Raw genomic sequence first — 15,374 nt, 5'->3', positions numbered from 1 at the left:
AAGCTAAAGGATATATATTTAGAGCTGATTAACACTTCTTCGATTTCTAGTGATCTGTTAGGACTGCTGTAAGGGAAGCAGCCTGGAAACAACTTTAAATCTGTGTTATGCCTGCCCTCTTTTGTGACGATCCGAGGATTTAATGAGTAGAGGTTTGAATTAAATGAGTGTATCTCACTTGGAAGGTGGTGTTTTACTCTCAGATCAAGGATCAGCAGCCACTAATTGGGTCAACAAAATGAGAAGCCACATGGTACCTAATTTGCGGAGGCATAGATCTGATATAAGCCTTTCCAAGTATTTAATCACAGTAAACCATTTTACTGTGTGAACTTCAGGTTATATGACTCAAATGTCAACACTGGGGGCAATAATGTTCTCATAAGTGAAAAAGCTCACAGATCAGCACTGTATGAGTGTAATCATTTACTTGATCAGATATGGGATAATGTCCGAATAAAGTAAATATTCAGGCGCAAAGTGTTTAAGCAGCTTTGGTTTCATTGTAAAATATATTGAAGCCAAGGTGAGGAGCCATAAATAAAAAGTGTAGTTTTTTATTGCATGATATGGCTCCAACCTGATTTATTGTAACGGCATAATCTATTAACATTCAGCTGAAGTTGTCATCTGAGCCCATAATTACTTTCCTTTCAGTGAAGCCACATGACCGCAGCCAACGGTGTCACACGGACGAGTCCATGCAAAATGAAAGAGCAGTTGTAATGCTAGCTCTCGTTAGTTGTTACATTCCTGTGGCTGTCGACACGCAGCACATGTTACGGGACATGTTACACCAATGTAGCATTTGGCAGTGGTCACCTTCCTCGAGGAAAGCAGAGATTTTGTGGGTACGTTTGTGAGGATCCAAGATAGTGTGCGTGAGTGAATGTCTGCATCGTGGCGTTCCACAGTGGTCAAAGGCTGGAGAGTCAGCGAGTGCGAAGCCACTTTGTGACCATCCGTGATGAGGGCAGAGACCTCTGGTCTCTGGTGAGGAGACGAAGGGTGCTGCCAGAGAGGCAAGGGAACAGGTGATGAAGGAAAGGTGGGAGGAGGAGGAGGGGTGCGTGTATGTGAACACATCCTGTAAACTGACCTAATGCTGTGGCAGGGCCAGGTGGACAGGAATGTGCTGTTGTGTGTGGATGGGATCCTCCCTTGAGTGCCCCAGCATGCCCACCATCACCCCACACCAGCAGGCTATTTATATTGCACTGTGGGAAAATATCGGCCCCGGCAGTGTCATCTGGATCCTGCAAGGTTTATATTCCCCACCCACATGCACATGTACATAACACCACTCTCTCTCCCAACTCCTTAAGTCACAAACAACTTCTGATTGAACTGCAGCATGCTGCCCAATAGGCACTTCAGCTCGTTGCTCTGGTGATATTACTGTGGGTGTTCATCATCATCCTTGTGTTACCCTAAAACAGCTTTAAGCCACGTTCACTTCACAAAGGATGGTTTAGATTTGGGCTCGGAAACATGGAGCATCACCTCAAGCTAAGCTAAAGACACAAGGCAAGACCATAGTCTGAGCTGATCTTAAAGTACGCTGAACACTTTGATGGGATGTTGAAAACAAACACACACAGTTATGCTCTCAAGCACGGGGAATTCTTATTTGAGGGAAGAGAACATTCCCCAGCCTTTAAAACTCTGGGATGGATACACTCACACGAAGAGCAATTGTGCAGATCTGACTCCTGACTGGGCAAAAAAAAAAATCCCTTTTCCAGCACAAACTGATTGAAATCACATTCTAAGTTTTTGTACTTGTCTGAGTTGGTGTTAGTTTTGATGCCTCTTGAAAGCATCAATTGAGGTGACTTACAGCACAGCGGGCAGCTCATCATAACAAATCTCAATAGATTACTGATGACTTCTGGATTTGAGAAGGGCCTCATGAGGCAAGCAGCTCCCTCCAAAGTCACCTCCTACATTAACATATAGTGTACAGGAAGACACAGATATACACGCACCGGTGCCAACATACAAACACACAAACAAACTGACACGTACAAGTCAAAGCTCTTTAGTAATGTACATTTTGGTCATACTAATTTTACTTCAAACACAATAAATGGCACCGAGGACATGCAAGGAGCCATACAAGAGCCAAACAGTAACAGGATGTTTCGAGGCATTACGCAAGATGCAAAACATCTTCACACTTTTAAAGTGCAACAGATTTTAGACAGTGTCGTGCAGAGCCTCCACCTGCACGAGTGCTTTTTGAAGATCTTTTTTCTTTCTTTCGGCGTGCTGAATGTGTAACACGTGTTCAAACCAGGTCTGTCGAAGTTTTTCTGCATTTCACTCGCACACTGAAAGTTATAGAGGGTGTAAAAAAGAGTGTGCTGACCCGTCCTCCAGGGTTAATTGTATCATAAATTCACAAGCTGCTAAAAGACAGGCATGGCTGGAATTCACACATCAGCCCTCACTTTCTCACAGCCACAGATAAACTCTTTGTGTGTGTGTGTGTGTGTGTTAGATACGACACTACTGACAAAGTGTTATTATTTGAACAAATAGATTGATAAATCAGAACAACTGGGGTGAAAGAGATAGTACTCATTACTCCTTGCTGTGTATCACATCATATTAACCTTCACAGTAACCCACAGAAATACCATTCAGTATTGCAGAGGTATGATTTTGACCAGACACTGACTCATTGTGCCTTATGAAGCATCTCCAACCAAGGTCACAAACGATCGCTTCCGTGTGTGTCTTTTCTTCTCCTCCCTCACGTCTCATTTCAGTCTTCCCCCTTTATATCCTGTTTTTGTTTTGTACATAAGTTTACACACCTAAAGGGACATCTAAGAGCTTGGTATGATATTGAGGGTCCTGGTTTGTGTTGAGGTAACAGAATAGGCACTGAGAGCAGATCAGGTCTTGGGTTATGCAAAACTCCCTACACTGACCCCCCCCGTGAGAAGTCACCGGTTCCCAGGACCCGATGTGTACGTTTGAGGGGCAATAACTCACCAGGTCCTTCGACTTCCTCTTTTGGCCTCTTGCCTTTTATGACCCTCTTCTCTGCCATACAGCTGCTGTCTCTGCAGCTTCCCTCTGTTCTCATTGGACGGGACAGGGTTTTCAGGGAAGAGGATGAAGAGGAAGAGACAGGGAGGCAGCTGGAATGAGGTGAGAAGCTGGTTTGATGGAATACATTTTTATTGTGGCCATTACAGATGAGGCAGCGGACACATCCATGGGTCTGCCTCGTACTTCACTTTCCCACCAAACTGGATATGTGCAGGGGAAAATTACAGCCCATACTTAAAACCAGCAATGTTTACCTCTGTGTTTCACCGCCTCTTCTGTTGTAAACACTCTGTTAGCATTTGGGAAGTGAGGACACCAATTGCCATGCTTTCATAATGCATCAATTTACTCAGCTGTTGACAGGTCTGGACTGCAGACAGGTCAGACTCGAGCCAAGCTGCTGTGATATGCACATAAAAGTGTTTTGACAGTGTTTTCCTGAAACATGAAAAAAAAGAAACAAAACAAAAAAAACCAAACATCTGGATTGCAGTAAATGTTGCTCCAGAACCTGTTGATGTAGTGAAGTTGCAGGTAGCTCGTTTCATGTGCCCTATTGTGCCTCCTTGCTGGTTTCTGAAACGAGCGCTGATGGTCCTTCTGCCCTTTAGTTAAGAGGACACAACATCCATGATATCTGCAAATATGATCTTTGCATTGCAGTTTTAACTTATATTTGTGGAGGCAGTGTAGAACAATGTTCACCAACAATGATTTGCTGGTGCAGTGATTTCCCTTCCAGTACCATGTCTGTTTTGATGCAGTACCAACTAAAGACCCAAAGATCACTTTCATTCAAGAACAGTTTTCAGATTTGTTTCCTCTGGATTCTTTTAATCTGTCGATGACATTATGAATGATTGATGGTGATCTCATGTCATCACGCACACTTTTTAGACTTGAATTATTTGTCCACTTAGAGGTTGTACCCCTGTTTGTCTGAAAACTCAGCCTTTGTTTAACATGCCAGTGACATTTCGCTAATGAGTCCAGAGGGAAAATGTTTCCCAGCGTCATTGCTTTCCAATCCGAGGCTGCCGCTGCTCAGACTTCATTTAAAACAGCTTGTTTGTATCAAATCAGCATTTATCCTTTAACAAATCTTATGGTTTTCATTTTTCAACAAAAAAAAAGCGTTTGAAATGCTTGCAAACCATTGCATTCTAAATGAAGCAGGGTCATAGCGGTCACACGATGAGGCAAGATTTACATTTTTTTACAACTTCGTGACAGATTATTTATACTGTCGTAGTTGAAACAACAAAAACTATTTGGACAGTGGTGACCTTCCTACTTTTCCTCTAGTTTCACTTACAGCTCATCCTGTTAAAAGCTGATGGATGGTTTGTTTATCTCCATGAACCCATGACACCGTCTGTGCTGCCACTATCAGTCCAATCTTTTGATCCGTGAGCAAACAAAACATGCAAAATAAGTTTGAACAACATTCACTTCAGCCTCAATCGCACATTTTCTTTTGTGATCATCCAAAATGACGCCGTAGAAGATGGCTCTTGCATGCCTCTTTTATACTAATGTTGGGTTACTACTGGATGTGTGTGGAGTGCTGAGTGCTACGTGTGCATCATTCTGTGCAAATGATGTTGCATTTTTGTGGGTTTTAAGCAAAATATTTCCTGCGCGTCAAAGTCAGCTTATTTATCCATTAAGACCTTTTGCAACATAAAAGGCACTTAGGGTCTTCATGGATTGATGAGATAATATGAGTGAGAGTCAATGACTGCATGGCCAACAGTGGGAGAAAATCAAGGCTTATATAACTGACTGCTGACCAGATGTTTGCCTCTGTGAAAGTTAAAAACTTATACGCTGAAGTTACTCTGCGCGTCAGCTTCTCTGACACTCTGGCTGTAGATGACGGTAAAGGTGACGTTAATTGAAGGCGCTGTTTCTTTAAGATTACACAAGACAAAGTCAAGTGGTGGTGGGCGGACCTGTGGTTCTGCCTTTGTCTATGACAGGAAATTTAATGAAGACAGGGCAATATGAGTTTGTTACAGTGTATACCAGAAGTTTTCCTGAAAACCGATAAGCGCGTAGAAGACAGTGACATCTTGAGCTATCTCGGGTGGGAGTGAGCGCGCCTGTGTGTAGTGCGTTTAAATCAGGCTATGTGTGTGTAGTAAATGTGCCATATCCCTGACCTCTGATCACACAAAGTATTTTAATCCAATCAGCTTCGTTTTCACATGACTGTCACACACTCGCTGCTGCCATGGTAACCTGCAGGGGAAGAAGTGAAAGAGCTGGAGAGAAAGACGGGCATGCTGTCGCCTCTTTAATCACTTTGAAGTCGACACATATTTTAGATAACCTGCATGGCACATGGCTTTTTATTATCCTCATGTTTCAGTAGAAAGCCCATCTGTAACTTTTAATACTGTCATTTAAACTCATTTCCTAAGGAAATTACTGAATAAAGAACAAGGACAGAAAACCTCTGTGAGAAAAATCTGTTTCTAAATCTTGACAGAAAATAAAGGGTTCAAAGGACACAAAACATTGCAATTAGAAAGTAAGTTAATGTTACACAACACAGACAGGAACTTCAGTGCAGTGGGATTTATTTTTAGATATACTGGAGTAAAATGATAAATTTACACCATACTGTGTGTACCACGAGTAAAATTTGCAGAACGGATGAGATTTATGTGATTGCATATTGATGACAAACAGACAGACTTAAAAGTAGAAAAGATGGCAGGGCAAACTATGAAAGACACTGAGGGTGAGAAAACACCGACACGCATCACAACTAACAGGAGCACACAAGTCTGCAGACACTGAACAGAACAGTTGATCAAAAGGAAACTTGCAATGAAAGAATCTTAAAGCTGTTTTAATGGAACAAGATTACAAAGAAAGATACATTTGATCACTCTGAGACTGAACTCCATTTCCCTCAAGGGGTGAAAAGGTTAGCCTGTGCCCTGTGGTTTGTTTTTGGCACGCTACCCTCTGCTGCTTCTCATTTTTTCTCTGACATTTCCTGTTCTGTCTCAAGTTGAAGATTCAGATGGCTGGTCGGAGAGCTTAATGTGAGAAGCCTCAAATCTGCACCATTTTTTCCCCCCTTTCTCTTCAGCTCTACCCTGAAAAGTGCAACCTATATTTTTTGGTCCTTTAACTAGTGATTTGGAGGCCATCTGCAGCAGAGGTTGCGATTGAGGAAGTGTTTTTTTTTTTTTTCAGCTGCAGCAGTGCAACTGTGAGCAAAGCCCTCTACCTGCTGGCCAAGAGAGGATTAACCAGACTGCATTAATGGAGGAGGATTAAGATGACGTCAGTTTAGTGAAGAATTTGGGGTGAATTAGCTATCTTAACGTAACCGAGAGAAAAGCTTGCCTTCTCTTTCCACCTAAGCCTTGCGTAGATCTGAAAGCAACAACTTTTATTATAACATCACGACACTATGCTTGGGAGTACTCTGAGTCGCCGAACTTCCTTTCCAGAACCTGGTGCAGATTTATTTCATGTCTCCCCCGATTTATTTTTTACATAATTTTCCAGGAAGTACTTTACATAGTGTATATTACTCAGACTGTGAAAGAAAAAAAAAAACAGCTTTAAACTTGTAGTCCTCCAGTATGTATTCTGAATCTTCATAAAGCAATAGTTTTGCCACAACTCCAAATACACGCGTGGCGATTTGAACTCGTGGCCCCCGAGACAGACAGGAAGTCTGTTTTGTGCAAATCATTTTATTCATAGACAGAACAGAAAAAGAGAAGGTATCATTTTTAGCTGAGAGCGGAAAGAGGCTTCCTATACGACTCTCAGCCTGAATCTACTTTCAAGTCGTGTCTACGGCTGTGTTAACTTGAAAACTGTTCCAATCAGACACTGAGAATAACCTGCTCGCTGAAAATCTTCAAGGTAGTCGAGAGGAGAGGTTCAACTGTACAAAAGCTCATCACGTTAGAATTTCTTTACACTGCGGGTCAGAATTACCGACAACCCTAATTTGTAAGGTTGGAATTCAGAGCATCTTTAATTTCATCATGGTGTCGTATGAGGGCATCTGAAATAAGCATTTCACGGTTATAAAACTGTCGCCATGCTGCCAGGATGTGGTGCTGAGAAGTAACTGGATCTGTGAAGGTTACTGTGGATTGTGGAAAACACAACGACCTGAACTGGTGGTTTCAGGCCTTTCCATACGTTGCACTCTCAACCATAGTCTCAATGATTAAAGGCCAGAGAGGACACCGATTTTAGCAGAAAGGCACTAAAAAAAAGTCCATCAGTTTATCTGCGGGTAGAAAAGGAAAATGCTCGTCCTACTGACAGTTACACTTGGTGGAGGTTCTAACATGACGTTGGGCTGGGCTGCTTGGTTGTGTGCGATACTGGAGGCAGAAAAGCTGATAAATACCGAGGCATTTTAGAGTGAAACGTGGTACCAAATGTCAGAAAACTACTGGGGTCTTTCAGCAGAATAACAACCCAAAGCACGCATCCAACAGCACAAAAGGATGGTAGAAAAGGAGAAGATTCCATTGAGAGCCTTTTGAGAAAGCTAAAACTTCATATTGCTACAAAAAAAAACACCACACACTCCTGCAAACACTGCACTGGAAGACTGATAGAAACCACCAAACAGATGCTTCTAAATGGCTACAAGAAATGTTTGAAAGTTATCATAACCACTGACCGATGCCTGTTACTGAAGGTGTTAAAGTTACATCTTACGTTTTTAACTTCACTTAATGAAAGCTTGGCTGTTGATGTTGTTTGGACTTAAATTATTCACTTATCACTTATTCAGTTACACGGGCTGTAGAGTCTGTTTATTTCAGTTCATAGCTGCAGATTCAGCGGAGCCAATAATTCTACCAGCGCTCCGTTTCTGTTGACGCAGTGAACGCATCGTTCACTAAACGAGGGGATGCGCAGAAACTATGGGATGGACTCGCCTAATATAAGCACACAGTCGTAACCGAACTACTTTCACAACATCCTCCAACACACAGTCTAATGAAGGTGGTTTTACTATGAAAAACAGACTTTTTTGACATATCCAGCCACCATCTTTTAAAAGAGAAATAGTAAATGCTAGTTTCATACGTGATTTAGATGAGATTTCATCACTGTTGCTGTAATTCATCAACTGGACCAGTTCCTTTGTCGTCTGTGATGCGACTTATACAAAGCTCGGTTGCTGTCCTCCGTGTATTACAAAGAGCACCTTCGTGGCATACCGTGCACACTAACTTCAAATGCAACCGTCGCTATCTTGAAAGAAAAGAGCTGACATTTTAAATTAAGGTTGAGCAAAACGAATGACCTTCAACCTGCAGGCCCCCAAATAATCACTGCGATTCATTTTTAACATCGCTGACATCCCAGAATAATTAAAGAAAAAAAAAAAAAAAACACCTGCTAAATGTGGCGGCTGAAGTAGCATTTGCAAGCCTTCCATACAGTATTTTAAAAAAAAAAAAAGTCTGCTTCAGTCACTTTTATCTAAATTGTTGCTGAAACATCTGGAGGTTAATGCCAAGTTTTCCTAACATCTCTATCTGCAATAGACTCGGCGCCTTGTCCATCACTACTATGGTTAATATTTCAAATGGCCAGTTGCACCTACTACATGTGTCATTTTTGTCTGGGTTGCTGTATAAAAGATTGTGTCAGCCACTGTTCTTACAGTAAAACAAAGCTTCCGAAAGTGACAAAAACAGGAAATTCCTTTTTCTCCACACTTGCACACAAATCACCTTCAAAAGTAATCAACCCACACGAACACGCATACAAATACACACAGAGCCACACATTCATTTCCTCTCCAGCTGCTCGAGCACTATAGAAATCATAAAACTATCCATGATGACATTTATATTCAGATCACACATCCATGGACCGGTGAAAACAAAATGGGCGGCGGTATGTCTGTAAAGTCTTATTAAGAGCAGGGATGCTGTTTTTAGTCGAAAGTGACAGCTTTTCTTAGCGTCCGCAGACAGCGTGTGGATCATCTTCCACTTCACCACCTCCTTCCTCTTCTTCTTCTTCTTCTTCTCTTTCCTTTTTCAGAGCCACCAGAAGCGCACGTAGACGATGAGCATGATGAAGAAGACGCCACCTGCTGCCAGCTTGGCATAGGTGGAGCGGGTGTTCAGGTACTTGGCGTCGCTCCTGTACTTTTTTGACAGGCTGGACAAGTTGCTGGCCTTGGAGTCTAGTGCTGCACAGAGAAAATAAACTTGTAAACAAAATGACAAGCAAAAGGGAGGAGGGGGGGATAGATGCAGAGAGATATCTATATCATGATGTGAAACTGAAAACCATAACTTGCTTGCATTCTTTAGGGTGCGAGACTGACAGGATGCATCTATTTCAGAAAAGGAAAGGCAAGGACTCACCGGACAGAGCTTCTCCTCTCTGCAGAACCTCTTCTATGTTGGCCACCATGATCCTTTGCACGTCCTGGAGCTCCGTGTTGATGCTGCCCAGGTTCCTTCTCGCTCGGCTGTCAATGTACGACTTTTTGGTTTTTTGAATGTAAGTGTCTGAGGAGACAGAGAGTGAAAGTCAAACAGCAGAAGCATCAAAGAAGCATCATTTGCGTGTTTGAGGAGTCTCGTGCAGCAATGGAGTCTTCCCTGTCTCGCCGTCTTTATTTCTTACCAAATTCAATGAAGGAGTACGGACGGGATACTGTAGGGACCTTCTTTCCATGCTGCTCATGAAACTCTGCCTGCAGGTCCTCCAGGTAAGCAAAGGCAAGCTTCTTGGGAAAGCTGGCGTCACACAGCACAAGGTAGCACACTCCTTTCTCGATAAAATAGCTGCAAGGAGGACCAGAAGTGCAATCAGAATTAAAGTATGACGCAGGGGTGGAGGCCATGTCGTGTTTTTTCTATGAAGCGCTTCTTCGTGCTTACTGAAATGAAACGGAACCAGCTTCTAAAGTGCAGCGTGTGGGACTCTGGTCATTGAGCTTCCTGAAGAGCTGCTTGGCTTGGCTCTGATACTGTTGAAGATCCCGACCCAGCTAAAGAGAGGGGAAAAAAAAAAAGCAACTAGTACAAAACTCACTTATATCTCAAACATAAAAACGGGCCTTAATCAGGGCAAGAAAGTGACTTTTGTGTGCAACTTGGCGGCAAACTTCACTGGGGAGGAAAGTGTTGGCAAATCTGAGTGTGTCTAGTTGCGAAACGAGACAGACAGAAATAGAAAGTACCCTCAGTTCACAGACATGATTGCTTGCATTACAAAGTGTGAAGAATGGGACTAAACTTGCACCAAAGAGTAGAGACAGACTTAGCGGTGTGAGGCTATATCTGACAATGCTTTCACAAGAATACAAACAGCCTCTTAGGCTTTTTTTTTGCAGTAAAAGACTGTCTCCACTACAGCATCACATAAAACACATATGACGAAGCACAGAGCAGAGACGCAACAAACCTTTTCACCTCCCTTTTTGAAAGCAAACAAGAGAGTGAAGGAAAAGAAGTTAGACTCTCGTTAGACACGCACAAAGAATAACAGCCATCCATCTGCTAAGTTATTATCACTTGATCCTAAACATCATGCTTTATAGGTGCTTTCTGATCCTACCTGTTAAATCGAGCGTTTCTCATTTGGCCTTTGACAAAGAAATTTATAGCAAAAGTGTGTATACTGAGTTCCAAAACATGTTGAAAACACAAACACTACTTCACTGCAGTAACTTGTCGGCCCAATTCAAAGCAGAGATTGCATGGCTGAAGACGGTACACTGAGCTCTTTTCATTGTTCACGATCCAATCCTTTAATCTGGGAAACGCACACAATAACAACTTTCCTTAAATTGAAGAGAGATCCCTTTTTTTTTGGCTGCTTCAGCAGTACTGGCTTTGTGGAGACTGACGCCAATGACAGCTGAAGAGTTTAAATATATCAGTTATCTGTCATGCAGGATCCAACACTTTTGATGAGAGGCTTAAAATTTGGCTGCTAGCCACGATAAAGGACAATTTATGTACTGAGCTAAAAAAAAACTTACATGTCAGTGCCCTCTGGTGGAGAAATCGAATAATTGCAGCACTGTTTTCCAATTACCTCAAGCTTACTGAGCATCTTTGTCATTTCTGTACTATTCCTAGTCTTATATGTAATGAAATCTCTGTGAGAAGCTCTAGCTCGATCATAAATAGCGTTCATTTAACTGTACATCCTCTTGCTGAAAAAGGCATACAAGCTGCGACATCATTTGGCACTCATGAATTATAGAGGATGTTTGCAACTAATGAAGATGTAACAGACACTGAAGACCTGACTCAGACTGTGAGAGGCTGCTGCAGAGCGATTAAAAACCATTGTGAAATGCTTAACGTCAGCCTCTGAATTAGGTCAGAGTTAGAAACAGAGATTCTGGCCTGATTATTGTTGACTTAGGCAGATGAAATGCTAGATCTGTGAGCTGGTAGACAGGCCTGTAGCAGGAAGTCTGCCATTTATCTGCCAAGTCATACAAATTAACTGTCACACGCCAGTGGTCAAATGTTTGTGTCCTCTAAAGGCACAAGACTGGAGGAAAATCAGCTTCTGAGTATGGTCGTTGCTGTTTGCTAACGTGTCACTACAGCATAGTATTAGTACAACACAGAGGTATTAACTGTGGCTGTCCGAACGACACACAGAGGCAAAAAGGCTGAAATGTGAACCTGCTCGTCCTCCTGCATTGAAGCGGCCAACGGCAGTCCGTCAGCCAGCCGAGCGATCATCGTCAACAGCACCATCTTTCCTAAATGTTCCCCTGTTTCTCCACGGCCCGGAAAACGGTACAGCAAGCTGGCAGCGGTGTTTGTTTCACCGACGCGCTGAGCTGGCCGGAAACGCTAAAGCTTTGTGCGTCATCACCAAATCCCGTCGTCCTCTTGTTATGCGGAACCAACGCGATCACACAAAAGGTTCCGCATCACATGAAATGCAAAAATGAAAACCATTACAACAACAACAACAACAACATCAATAATAATAATAATAATAGTAATAATAACAATAATAATGATAGTTAAAATGATATTATGTGTCCATATAACATCTTATTTTTTGTAATATCTTATTTTTTATTTATTCTGATCTGTTTTTGTATCTGCCATGATGGCTTTTATTCTGTATTGTATCTTCTGTCTTTACTAATACATTTTTGTATACTTTTTTATCCATGTTTCCAATTCTGTTGTCACTGTTATGTCACTGTCACTGTCTCTGTCATTGTCCTAAATGTTGTCTCTGTGTCCAGCCAACTCTTTCAACTGCAACCAAATCTACCCTCAGGTATGAATATAGTTACCTAACCTAAATTTATTTAGTCATTCATTCATCTCTACCTTTGTCTTTCTTTAATATATTTTAAGATCTTTTCCTCAGACATATTTTCACCTCCCAGCTGTCAGAAATTGTACACCCACACACACTCCCATAAATGTCTTTTCCATTTTTCATCCTTTATGTAGTTTTCTATGTTCTGTTTTTATTTGTCATAACATTTCAATGCTCTCGTATGTCTTTGTTTTGCAAATGAAAAGATAGAGAAAATCTGTCTCAATTTTCCTCACTCAATAGTGAGCAATAGTCACAGAAAGAAACAACAATTACAATATTCCAAGTCTCAGTCTCCAGTTTATTGTGTTCAGATTGTGCCAATTCACAACAAAAATCCTACCAGGGTAGATGACATAGAAAATCTTAGACAGTAAGCCTCCTCTTCGATAGAATTTGAAACAAACAAAACAACAACAACAACAAAAAACCCCACAACACTTACTTAACCTTATTCCTTTGCTAAATTTGGCAAGTGAGCAAACGTATCCACGTTTTGCTGTTTGACACATCATGACTACACTGAACACAGAAAGTGTGACTCACTTAGAAATTAACGGTTGCACCCAACACAGTCATATAAGAAATGTTTTTGATAAGTACTTACTCACCTCTATTCATTGAGCCTCCCCTGAAACTGTTCGAAGCCCTCGTGGAGATATCCACCACATACTTTCAAAACCTCATTGTACATAGATTTGGTGACAGATGGTGGGTAAAAAAAAAAACAAAAAAACTTAAGGAGGAAGCACAGGACAAAAATAAAGAAGGGCAGCCATCTGCTGAGGCCTGTTTGGGTTGGGGAGACCCCAAGAGGACAAAGAGAAGAGCACCTTTTTGGGTAAGCTGGAGAGTTTTCAGAGAATTATTGAGCCATTGATAATACAAAACAGTGCGCCCCAAAAGCAACTTGTACAAAGACCAATTTTTCAGCTACGCTCTGAGACAATATGCTCTAAATTTTGACAAAATTCCAAAGGTGAAAGAGGGTAGTGATATTGGTCTGTCTTCCGTTGGTTAAAGGACAGTTTATTAAATAACAAAGATGATAATAACAAACTTCCTTACAGCAGTACTTTAATGCCATCCAGAGTAACTACATGGTGTCTCTAAGGAGTCTGGGTTGTTTCAAGACGCAGAGAATCCCTCCCGCTTCATCCTCACTGTGAAGCAAACTAGTATGAAGTTAATCTACTCAGGGAATCTTCCCCGAAAATTCACAGAGAAATCCCTGATTAAAGTCAGCTTAATCAGTTGTGGTAGGTTTAAACAAGTATCATAAATGCCTTGTTTGTAAAGCACTGTATTGGGAGTATAAAGTCAAGTCAAATGCAGATCACCTTGCCAAGTCCAAACCTAAATTTCTGTATGGCTTCATTAATCCTCATAATCCTTCATTAAAGGACTAACCAAGGAGAGGCATAGTACTGTATTCAGTGAGTGTGAATGAAAAAGGCTGAAAGCACTGTTCACTTTTAGGGAGAGCTTCAAAGTGACAAGGTCTCTCCACGACTGGAAAAGAAAGCAACTCTTCTGTTAACATTTTACTGGGCAGTACGCAACTGTGAAATAGGCTGCGATTGGTTGTGTTTAAAAGATAAACCAGCTCACAGTAGTGTAATATCATGGACAAAGTCACACTTTTTATCTACAGTACGTCATATAATTCAGTGTAAGCGCTACACAGTACCAAGCAGCAGATAATTTAAACTCCTATGCGTACTCAAAGGTGCAAAGGTGCAAAAGGCCAACAAGAAAATACTAGTTGGATTTTGCGTGGGAAGTGGAGTTTGCTCCTCTTTAAGCACATGATGCACATACAAATCAGTGTAATCTCCAGCATGAGGTCATTTTGCCAAGTTGCGAGGTGTCATAAACTTGAGGTCAACTATCGAAGGATAGAAAAAAGAATGTTTGAGTTCTAGAAACTCATCAGTCCCCACACTCTGTGAGCCCGGTATATTTTGTGATTCGTAATAAGAGATGTAGTTTGATGTCATTTAAACAGGAAGCCATTGTCTCAGGCTGCTGATTCGTCACGACAGACAATCATAAAGTGAGAAAGTGACAAGTCTGACACATCGCATTTCAGCTTGATGCCTGACGTGTAAAGGAGGTGGGGCTTTGAATGAGCTGATAATAATGAGATTATGTGCCAGAAACACGAAGCTCTTCACTGGATATTTAACAGAAAACTAGATTTTGGCTATTAGGCCAACACAAGAGAGTCTAAAATTGTCCTTAGGAGTGAGTGTGTGGCTGCACAGCTCTGTGATGAACTGGCAACCTGTCCAGGGTGTACCCCACCTCTCGTCCAATGACTGTTGGGATAGGCTTCAGGCCCCCGAGAAAAATGTAAGCAGTGGTTCAAACTTGAACAAAGTTGTTTTTTAAATTCCTTTTTAATTCGTCCTTTAAGTAAATAGTGACTGTATACATTAAACTGAAGTCGCAGTGTAAAAAGTGAACTTAACTGTATTTGAAGTCATATCAGATGGATATATCCCATCTCTTAGGAACCATCTCATGGCCACACTATCTCACATCAAAGTGCCATTATCATATATCCATTCTGTTTTCTTCCCAGACATCATGTGTTAACACAGCATCAATACTGCACCAATGCAGCTGTAGTTTTATGCCTGGGATTTAAGCTCATTCACAGTCAAACTGGTGATATTAAACAAAGAACAACAAACTGACTGAGATCATATGATCCCTATTAAGAAATTTCATATAAATGTGACCTAAACCATTATCATATTTTCACTCAAGCTCTGAAGTTAGATAACAGCTCCCAATCAAACAAATGAGATAATGTTTTTGTTAGGAAGCCCATCAATATCACAGAGATTAAGCTTTTCTATACGGATAAATGGGCTAAATTCCTTCCATGGTGATGTGAAAGATTGGCCAAGAGTCACCAGAAACATTTAGCTGCAGTTATTCCTGCACAAGGGGTTAAATGTATCAGT

General features: G+C 41.4%; 2 protein-coding genes across 2 annotated transcripts in view; one reads left to right on the top strand and one right to left on the bottom strand.

Annotated features, from left to right (window-relative positions):
• edem3 (ER degradation enhancer, mannosidase alpha-like 3) overlaps positions 1–15,374 on the top strand; it is a 461,179-nt gene that overhangs the window by 425,427 nt on the left and 20,378 nt on the right. The gene's annotated exons all lie outside the window — the stretch shown is intronic.
• sec22bb (SEC22 homolog B, vesicle trafficking protein b) lies at positions 6,770–11,910 on the bottom strand. Its single transcript, XM_072389723.1, has 5 exons — positions 11,739–11,910; positions 9,972–10,081; positions 9,715–9,875; positions 9,450–9,596; positions 6,770–9,271 (listed from the first exon to the last, which is right to left on the bottom strand). The coding sequence occupies exons 1-5, from the start codon at positions 11,811–11,813 to the stop codon at positions 9,117–9,119; spliced, it is 648 nt and encodes a 215-aa protein (XP_072245824.1). The 5' UTR covers positions 11,814–11,910; the 3' UTR covers positions 6,770–9,116.

The sequence above is a fragment of the Leuresthes tenuis genome, unplaced genomic scaffold, assembly GCF_036924035.1.
Source record: "Leuresthes tenuis unplaced genomic scaffold, fLeuTen1.0.hap1 SCAF_7, whole genome shotgun sequence".
Classification (NCBI taxonomy): domain Eukaryota; kingdom Metazoa; phylum Chordata; class Actinopteri; order Atheriniformes; family Atherinopsidae; genus Leuresthes; species Leuresthes tenuis.
The sequence above is the reverse complement of the archived record's forward strand: the minus strand, read 5'-3'. Positions and strand labels throughout refer to the sequence as shown.

Excerpts from the sequence above, each read along its gene's own strand:
- sec22bb (XM_072389723.1), bottom strand. The coding sequence starts at position 11,813 with ATGGTGCTGTTGACGATGATCGCTCGGCTGGCTGACGGACTGCCGTTG. Across the intron at positions 9,876-9,971 it reads GCTGGTTCCGTTTCATTTCA|CTATTTTATCGAGAAAGGAG; the intron begins GTAAGCACGAAG and ends TCCTCCTTGCAG. Across the intron at positions 9,597-9,714 it reads GTACTCCTTCATTGAATTTG|ACACTTACATTCAAAAAACC; the intron begins GTAAGAAATAAA and ends CTGTCTCCTCAG.